The sequence below is a fragment of the Hypanus sabinus genome, chromosome 25 (assembly GCF_030144855.1).
Source record: "Hypanus sabinus isolate sHypSab1 chromosome 25, sHypSab1.hap1, whole genome shotgun sequence".
In the NCBI taxonomy this organism is placed as follows: domain Eukaryota; kingdom Metazoa; phylum Chordata; class Chondrichthyes; order Myliobatiformes; family Dasyatidae; genus Hypanus; species Hypanus sabinus.
Window position 1 is genome coordinate 29847651 of NC_082730.1, and position 10780 is coordinate 29858430.

Below are 10780 nucleotides of genomic sequence, written 5' to 3' on the forward strand. Positions count from 1 at the left end.
TAGCTTGTCCTTCTTCCCTTCCCACCAATACCTTATTTTGGCATCTCCCCTGCTCTTTTCCAGTTGTGATGAAGGGTTTCGGCCTGAAATGTCAACAGCTTATTCCATAGATACTGTTTGACCTGTTAATCTATCTTTGTATTTTTTTTTCACCTCAATTCTAACATTAAGTTTCTGTAATGCACATTTGACACTAATTGCTTGTCTAAATTAGCATTTATATATACTGAATTACAATCTCTTGATACTCTGAATAATCTGGCAGCACGGAACTTAAATTGATGCTGTATTAAAAGATTTCTGTACATGGGTTGGCATGGAAACAAGCTTGGTTTTCCTTCTCATCAGAAATTAATTCCCGCTTTTACTTGGTCATCATAACGGTTTAGTTCTGCTCGTCTCGCTCCGTTAGCAACAAATGGAGTTATATGACACCGCAACAAAGTAGTCCAAAAAAAGGATGCTGGCAAAATGTAACAGTTTTAAACAATTACATGAAAGAGCATACCTTTATTTAAGAAATTTAATTTAATTTGGCATCATAACAGACCCTTCTGCCCCAACAAGCCCAACCTACCCCATGTGAGCAATTAACCTACTAACCTGTACAGCTTTGGACTGTGGGAAGAAAGCCGGACGAAACCCATGAGGTTATGGGGAGAACGTACAAACTCCTTACGGACAGCAGTGGGAATTTAACTTTGGCCTTTGGCGCTATAAAGCAATGTGTGAACCACTATGCTACCGTGCCATTCAAGATGCAAATGCATCACTCTGAACTTCAGACCTGTGCTAGGGATATTACATGCAAAATCACCACCATAAACTAACAGAGGTGACCGTCACATTGTCACCCTGACACGTTACTACCAAAAAAATTGAGATATTTGTTCCCATGTGTTCCCATAGAATTTATGTGAAAAAGTTAAATAAATAAATGCAAAAGTGTTTCTTCACAGTACAGAGAGAGAATCTTAATACAGCCCTTTTTCAAGGTGTTCACCACTCTCAAAATTCAGGGGTGTCTCTCTGTTCTCTCTATTACCCCTCTCCCCAGATAACGCAACTCTCTACATCATCAGTTATTGGGGATATATACATCTTATAGAATTGCCAGCATGTTGCATCATGCTTTTGGAATCCAATTTAACCAGTGACATTTATTGTATTTGATCAGCCAATCAAATTATGGTGACTCAGGAATATTGGGTTTCCTTGAAAATCAAAAAACAAACACAGATACTGTTAATCTGATATTAAAACCAGAAAATACCTGTTATTTGAACCAAAACATAAACTCTCTTTCTCATTCCACAAATATTGCCCTGCCCTACTGAGCATATTTGTTGTTTTTTGAATGATCCTATACTTTTCAAAGCCATTGCATCTCATAAAGCAGAATGTCTATAGACAGTTCTCAGAAAGAACTAAAGGTGGTTGGTGGAATTCAGCAAGTGCCTGAAAAAGTTGCTTACAGTGGACAGGAGTAGATAACTACAATATCAGAAGGAGTTTAATAATTTGAAAAGGACTGCCACATTAAGCCTCCTAACTTAGATCTCATATTATTCCACTTGATGCTGCACTGAACCCTGGGACTCCTTGTTTCCTTCCAGGATTATCAGTTTTTTCTATAATCACAATGGTGTGATCGGTCCATTTGCCATTTAACTGGCTAATGTCCACCATAAGATTAACAATCTTATTCAACAGGCCAAGAGTGCTACAAAGACAGGCACCAGTTGAGCATCACAAAAGGGAAAATGGACATTAATGTTCTCACTTCAATAGATGGAGATATTGCAAAGGTCACAGGACAGGCTTAGAGCACAGAGTCTAGCTGCAGGATGCACCCTGCCGAGTTCTTGGCATCCATCTCTTCTCACTGAAAGCTCACAAAAACTCAATGTAAGTGATCAATTCCAGCTGCTTCTAGCAACCACATCTCCTTTTGATCATTCATGACAATAAATGGACATGCCCTCTTCTCATTTCTACTGTCCAGAAGGAGGCACAGGAGCCAGAAAATACACACGCAACGTTTTAGGAACAGCTTCTTTTCCTCTGCCATCAGATTTCTGAATGCACCATGAACCAACACATGAACACTACCTCACATTTTTTTTTTTGCTCTTTTTGCACTAGTTATTTAATATTATATATAAAAATTCTAATTTATATTTCTATTGATGTAATGAGCTATACTGTTGCCACAAAACAACAAATTTCATGACTGGTGCCTGTGATATTAATTCTGATTGTGATTGTGATTCTGAAATACAAACCTTTCCCTCTCCTCCCTTTCTTACAGGGGAAGCAAAGAGAGAAAACTTGGAGGATATGGAGGTGGAAGTGAGTATTATAATATGAACCTGTAGGATTGATGAAATTAACCTATGTCTCTTGATTAATTATGAGGATGGACTTGGACTAACCTCAATTGTTGAAACACAAAGCATTATAAGCCAATTTTGGAGTTTGGATAGTGGTGTTCGGGAAAGAGGGAAGGAACAATGTTAAACTTAGGTATAAAAATTATTTTCATTTGGATATTTTGTGATAAATGTGCACAAATACAACAGGACTTTCAATTTAATTTATTAATTTCACACCGGTGGTTTGCTATGCTGTAATCTGTATCAGCTCAACATGAGTACAATCAAACCATCTGGCGCGGGGGTCGGCAACCTGCGGCTCCGGAGCCACATGTGGCTCTTTTACGTCTGTGCTGCGGCTCCCTGTTACTTTGGGAAATAATTGGTTGTGGCGACCCTTTTCCTGGCACATCCGAACCGACTCACAATTAGATAGCCTACGGGGGTTTGCGAGCACAGAGCTTTGGAGCCTCTGCGCCATGGGGGGCAGGTTGAGGGAGGCTTAAAAGTGAGGCTGAAGATTTCGAATAAAGTTTTATCCTTCGACTGCAGTTACCGACTCCGTGTCGTAATTTTAACGCTGCGTGTAGCACACCGCTACATGGTCAGTATTTAATTAAAATGTATTTTATGTTAGTTTGTTAGTTTTTGAAATGTAAATCTAAATTTGAAGATTATGGTGATCTTGTACAATCTAAATAAGATGTGTGGCGACCCATTTCCTGACACATCCGAACCGGCTCACAATTAGCCAGCGTTCAGGCTAAGGGAGATAGCCTACGGGGGTTTGTGAGTACGTGTCTTTTGCAGCATCCGCGCCCATGGGGGGCGGGTTGAGGGAGGCTTAAAAGCAAGGCTGTTTAGTTCGAATAAAGCTATCTTTGACTGCAGTTTACTGACTGCGTGTAGCAACCGCTACGTGTTTTTATCGCTGGCTGTCCAGAGGGGAGGTGCTGAAACGCTTTGTCGCGTGTCTGGAAGAAGTGAAAACTTTCCTGGGCAGCAAAGGGCTCAACTTTCCTGAGCTGGAACAGCCAGAGTGGCTGGAAAAGCTACACTTCATGGTAGACATGACAGCGCACCTGAACACGCTGAACACAGGTCTTCAACGGGGTAAGGACGTACAGCCCTGCACATGTTGGAGGATGTTTTGGCATTCGAGCGCAAGTTGACGTTGCTTGCCAGAGATTTACAGAAAGGCACATTGTCTCACTTGCCCAATTTGAGAGAGTTCAAACAATGTCACGACATGATAAATTCGGAGTATTTACATTCTGCAATCATCGCAATGCAAACATCGTTTGGGAAACGCTTCTGTGAGTTCAGAGAGGAAAAAAACACATTATCCTTCCCGGTCACTCCCCTAAGCATCGATCCATCCCTACTGAATACGACTGCATTGTCAGGTGTGAGTCAACCTGAACAAGTATGATAAATATTTTAATTGCCTATTATTTTACGTATATTCATATGTTTTCATTGTTCAGTGAAATAGTCCTTTTATTTTTCAGGCTGACAGCTGGCTGATGTTATTTTTGATTTGCTGCTGACGGCAAATTTAAGTTTGGCGTTTTTCATAAATACAAGAAGGACTCAAATAGACGTTGAGTATTTTACTTAAAAGTAACCTTTAACCGAACGTCTTTTTTTCGGAGTTCAAAATGTTTCTGTTGCATGCAGAAATGTAATTTCGTTTTCTCTGCAGGAGTTCATCAATTTCATAAATGCAACACATTATAGTTTGTTTATACATAGCATAAAGGCAAAACAAAACGTTGTATGCAGTGTTATTTCATTTTAAATGTCAAACGGGTTTTGCGGCTCCCAGTGTTTTCTTTTCTGTGGGAAACGGGTCCAAGTGGCTCTTTCAGTGGTAAAGGTTGCTGACCCCTGATCTGGCACTTCACTAGCACAGGGAGTGTAAAAGGAATGTAGCCAACTGGTGCCACTGATGGTGAACTGGAAAATCATGTGTGGGCCAAATGATCATTATTGACACAAAAGCAGCTCGTGGCCCAATTCACCTTCTAGAAATACAGCTTAAAAATTTACACCCCGCAGTACTTACGGTGCACTTTTAGTTCAGGGGCCATTGTTCCCATGCATAACTCATTCTCTCATTCTGCTGATTTACATGAGATGAAAAAATGATGCTATGCACAGTTAATAGGTCGGAAATTAAGAGAAAGCTTTTTTTCCTTTCTGAACTGTTGTATAAACACATTCAAATAGTAATAATAATAATAGTAATAGTAATAATAATTGCACAGTTATGGGTGAATGCAATTGCAGGTAATTGTGCAAGTTATATTCTTTAAAATCAATTTTGAATTTAATGGATAAACATGTAGAACCGAAATATTTTAATCAAATAAATGTAAAACAAAAAGTTAACAGCAAAAGAGAGCATAACAGATAATATTAATTTTCTGCAGTGAAGGTATTCCCTGTTTAATGAAAGCTTCTGTGTGTGTTCCAAAGAAGACAGTATGGGGGGTTTAAAGAAATCAATTCCCCCCCCCATCTAGTTTTTTTCCTCATGTTTCCACTACCCTCTTTCAAAATGAAAATATAATTGTTTTACACCCTGGTGAATAACTCATTCTAAACTGCTCCAGATTGTTATTCATTCCTTTAATTCCATCCTTTATCTGACAACCGTCAATACTCTCCGCATTCACAAATGCAAATAGAATTAACTGAGACACATCAGAACCAGTACATTTTGGCCCAGTTAAGTGGCTGCCCCAGTTATCCAGTTTCATGGACATAGTTAAAAGTAACAAAAAGGCAAACTATTGTTTAACAGAGTAACAGATTATGTATTTAAATGTAATACAGAACAAATCAGAAAACGACAAGTAATACTACAGTACTATTAGGTCCCAATAGTTATTGACAAAATGCTGCCACATTTTTTAATTGACCATAAATGGACAAAATGAGCACAGATACTGGATTGCCATCGTACAATGCCTTCCTACAAATCTTCATTTCCACTTTAACATTCAAAACAATTGTTGATACCTTCAAATTCTTCATAGTCCCTAACTTGTTGAAGTAGTGAAATTGTTTCAATTTGACTCACAGCTGTTTCTTGCATCTCCAAACCTCGATGCATAAAATTGCAGTAAGCAAAATATTTCTGTATTTCTCAACGACTATCAGTGACAAAAATCGCTGCTTTTTGAACACACGTCCAGACCTATCATGAGGACTGTAAAAAAGTCTTTCCACTTGCTGAGTGATTTCAGCATTTTCTGTTTTTAATTTCAGAATTTCAGCATCTGCAGGTCATTCATGTTTAGGTTCTGCTCAAGTAACAATTCATGGATAAACAACATTTTTTTGACATCTTTGTTTTTGTGTTTTAACCATGGTTATCTGAAACAATCCAACAGTAGATCGTACTGTATATTGCCTATCTTTGTAAACTCCTCACTGAAGAGTAAATGATATAAAAGATTTACAGGCAGAATTCACTTTGTTTTAGTGAATGCTGTCAAATGAATTTCAGCATGCATGAGTTCCTACCAGTGAATTGAAATCTGTTCAAATTATTTCCCCACAAGAGTTGAACTTTTTGTATGTCACAGCAATATAGTTTTGCTGTTCATTCAAGAGTTGTGTTTATTACAGTTAAGACTGTTATTTATAGAACATGTCTAATTGGCTTTGAACTGAGTGCCTTACTAACCCCTTTCAAGAGAGAAGTTAAAATTCAATCACTAGGGTTATGGAATTACTTAGGTCAAACCAGAAAACGATGTCATATTATCTTTCCTGACAGACACATCAACCAAATTGGTTTAAATAGAGAAATAAATAGATTCACGGCCATTAGTATTAACGCAGATAATGCATCTTTCACAAGTGGAATAATGCAATAATCTGAACCATTGTTCAACATAAAAGAAAGATAATGAAGTCTGTACTGACTGTAAATGTGCCTTTTTAAAATTTGAATCTTCTCAGATCTCTTCTGTTCTCCTGTACTAACAGAATAGCTTACATTCTTAAAATCAAGATTAAGGATCTATAACAGGGATAGCTCGAGAATTTCTACACAAGGATATTCTGACAGGAGAGAAAGGCTGAAATTAATACATATAATGTTGGTAAGCATAGAAATCAGTCAAATCTACATTGCTCACACCTTGCCCCAAATAACATGACTTCCTTTCAGTTTGTCTTTAAAAAAAAGTTAAAATGAGAACCTAGATTTTCTATAATTAGTTGAATAAGCAGTTTGTACACTGAACAACAAAATTTTCATTTGCAAATCATGCGCATTATGTTATACACTGAAAATCTTCAGCGATCATTTCTAGGCCGATTTAGATAAACCGACACACAATGGAAGTACAAAAAAAAATTTAGGTTCAAAGTCGATAGCAGGCCAACATCCTTCCTGAAACTGCATGTTACTTACACTTCCTGATTCTTTACCATGCAAATCTGAAAGTGATGATCAGAAATAATGATTGCACATGGAATCTATTGGTGTCAGAAAAAAAGTTATCAGACCTACTACACCTGACAAAGTAACTTCATTAAATTGATTTGATTAAAGTTAATAATAACTGGGGATTTGTTTTAAGTAAAATTAAAACAATAAAACAGGTTGATGAAATTTATTAGCCTTTTTTTTGGTCACAACTTCCCTGGAGCACAGCCAACTAAACTGGTATTCCAGTTCAATGACTGCCTGGTTTTGTTATTAAACATGGACAAAAACAAGAATGACAATAAGCTTGTCAGATCATATCGAAGAAGTTTCACAATTACTTCCAGCTGCTAATTATTACTTAAAGTCAGTTCACTTAAAAAAATAACTTCCTGCCAATATCTTTCCAGTATTTGTACCATAAACTGCAAATGATTAAGAGATTTAGTTAACTATAATTAAGCATTTTCTTTGCAATGTTCTGAAATTGGTGGAAGAATTTGTAAAGCTAAATATTTTATGAGTTGGCTACAATGCATAATGTCTTAAAAAAATCCCCCAGTTACACTATTCAGACAAATAAATCAATGGCAGTGTCCTCCTCCAGCTCAACAACATCAGCACTGAGGCCCTAACTATACTCAACTGACCCCACTGAACAGTTGGCTGTGCTCCAGGGAAGTTGTGACCAAAAAAAAAGGCTAATAAATTTTATCAACCTGTTTTATTGTTTTAATTTTACTTAAAACAAATCCCCAGTTATTATTAACTTTAATCAAATCAATTTAATGAATTTGCTTTGTCAGGTGTAGGTCTGATAACTTTTTTTCTGACACCAATAGATTCACATGCCAAACATCAGACTGCCAACCTCTGCCATGATAAAAGAGACAAACTAAAGGATTCAAAGATATCTCAAAAACGTACTGCCCCCACCAACTCAGCCCAGTCCATCACCACCACTGAGCACATCTACGTGGAGCGTAGTCGCAGGAAAGCAGCATCCATCATCAAGGACCCCCACCACGCAGGTCATACTCCCTTCTTGCTGTTGCCATCAGGAAAGAGGTACAGGAGCCTCAGGATTCACACCACCAGGTTCAGGAACAGTTATTATCCCTCAACCATCAGGTTCTTGAATCGGGGGGAGGGGGTGGTAACTTCACTTGCCCCAAAGTGTCTTTTGCACACTGGTTGAATGCCTAGTTGGTGGGCCTTTCACTGATTCTTATTTATTATGGATTTATTGACTATACCCACAACAAAATGGATCTCAGGGTTGTAACTGGTGACATATACGTACTTCAATAATAAATTTACTTCGCTCTTTGAACCCCTGCTCTGACTGTTCAAAGTGGAGAAGCACTTTCAGGATGGTACTCTTTGAGTCCATTCATTGGGAATGTCTTCGAAGTCCAGAGCAAACAACAAAGGGGCACACTGTTCCACAAACAGCACAATTGGCAAATTCATCAAAAAGCCTGTGTGGTAGAATCCCTTATCAGCCACCACTACAGAATTAGAATGGAAGAAAATCATCCTTGGACTCAACAAACTGCATAGGAAGAGAATGCCAAGTTACATTTAACCTCATGTTTTAAAAGCTGTGGAAATGCTTTACGGTAATCCAAGACTAGGAGAGGCATGATATAAATTCAAGTCTTTGTTTTACAAACCCCCATGAGAAAAAAATTACATAGTGTGAGAAGCTTTTGTTTCAAATCAAAATTAGATATATCTGCAGATCAGGAACTTAACCATTAATGAATGGCTCCTCATCATTAACTAATTAATCAATTTGAAGATACAATAATTATGCTGCTGATAGATTAAGTCCTAATGTTAATTTAGCATTAAGAAGGTTCATTTATCTCAGAAACTAAAACCACAACAAGCTTTGCCATCATACTGCATAATGCTGTCATCAGTTTTGTTCAAAATTTCCAATCCAATTAATTTTATGCAAGATAACAGAAAGCCAGTAACCATTTACTGAGATACAACTCAACTGAGTAGGCTTTTGATCCCAAATTTTTACAGTGGAAAGTAGTAGACCCACAAGTCCAAATTACAGTATTAAAATTCAGCTGTAATTTCTTTCTGTACTTAACTCTGAACGAAAATCCTCTTTCATGATAGCTGTGCCAGAGTTCAAAGTGTTGGATGAAGTGGGTTATGTGAGCTGAAGATAGCCACTATTGTGTGTGTTTATCCTTGGCATTAACTTGTGAATTATCCATTTAATATATGAAGTAAAATCATAATTATTTTCTGATATACCACTAAATCAGTTTCACAATCAGGAAGGATAAAAGCCAATAAGCATAAGACTAATTAAATATTCTGCAATTTACTCTCTGTTTTCACATCTTCATTTTCATTTCTCCCTCCTATCATTGCCAAATTTATGTCCTAAGTAAAAATTAAATGCAGTTTATTTAGTCCTGTTGATACTTTACTGGGCAAAATATTCCAACCCATACTTGCAGGCTTTGTTCTCACTTTCCACCGGTCTGATAAATTACGTTGTTACTTTAATATAACTGTATAATACCAATCAGTGCAAAATACCAACAACCCACATCACAATACATCTAGGTACTTTCAAATGATTCGTCATTGGTAAATCTAAAAATACTATTGACACCCTTTGGGACAATGGGAGGGGAGTCAACCTTTTGAGAAATGTAACAAAAGGATTTATATATATCATACTACATAACCTTTTCACAGCTCGTCTATGATCATATCTGGCTTAAAGGGAAGCAAGACGGCATTATTCCTCCCCAGTCACACCCAGATAATCTTTCCATATCAGTGAAATAATTCAGTTTCCTCACCTTTTTAACTGCTTTATCACTTTAATGAACAAAGGCTACGTGGTCGGGTAGAAGTAAAACCACTCATCACACAACTGTATTTATTCCTTTGAAGTAATGTGATTTGGAATCTACCACGGTAACCTGGGCATGTCACTTACTGCCAAGGTTAAAAGGGCCACTTTTGGTTCATTTTCACAATCAGCACTTTAATGGAAGCCCATTGTCTCCAGATATCAAATGCCCACATCAAAAAGCAGTCAATGTCAGGGCAGTGAGTGATCAGTTCACATGCAATCGGTTCTTCTTTGCCAAAACGCAACCAATGGCAAATAATACCATGCATTCAAGATTGTATTTAAAAAAAAATAAATAACTTCTGTCACCTTGTCAAGCGAAGGACCGTGCACAAAGCACCAACACAATGGCTTCCTGGCTTTACTGTCCTATCAGCAGGAACTCACCCAATAATAATGTCTTACCTTAAAGCGACTTTGACACTACAGCCGTCTTGATTAGTCGCCATTATCGAGTACAGCGTGCGGTATCATTCAATGAAAGTCTGGATCCTTACTGAGGTGTTTCAAAGGTAGAAGTGGAGGTACATATTTCACAGAACTTGAACCGTGTCATCTTGCCGTTGCCGATATCAAGGCGGCTGAAGCACGATTGCGTTTGCAACATCCTGTGTTACATTGTATTCGCTGCGACTCCGCAATGCAACATCCAGAGCAGCCCAGAGCGCTGATTGCCAGGCAACCGAGCTCGCTGCCTGGGCGGGGCTAATCTTAGATTGGCGTATTCATTTGCCACTCGCAGCCCCGGGCGCACTGAGTGGGCGGGCTCAAAACCAGGACCCTCCAATAGCAGCGAAGCAAGTGGAAAAAAGGAAGGACTGACAGCTTCACTGGCAGGAAAAAAGGGAACTCTTTCATCAGAAGATTGCGATTCCGCTCAGATTCAAGAGATCTGAATGCTATTTTTACTTGTTAGATTTTTTTAAAATGTATGGTTTGCATTAAGCCAAACAATTCTTTTTGTGAAAGGGTGACCTTCCCAATGCAAAAGTATTATCTCTACAGGCTAATAGTCCAAGGGATCAGTGCCAAGGACAACTAATTCACTCCTTTGTAGGCTAG

The 10780-nt window shown here is 38.0% G+C and overlaps 1 protein-coding gene across 3 annotated transcripts in view; it reads right to left on the minus strand.

Annotated features, from left to right (window-relative positions):
• Positions 1-10403, minus strand: part of kif21b (kinesin family member 21B) — a 162996-nt gene extending 152593 nt beyond the window's left edge. For all 3 annotated transcript variants that reach the window (XM_059950407.1, XM_059950404.1, XM_059950408.1), the window contains exon 1: positions 10124-10403. In XM_059950407.1, coding sequence (XP_059806390.1) covers positions 10124-10167 — 44 coding nt within the window. In that variant the 5' untranslated portion in view covers positions 10168-10403. The remainder of the gene's footprint in view (positions 1-10123) is intronic.
• Between the last annotated feature and the right edge of the window lie 377 nt (positions 10404-10780).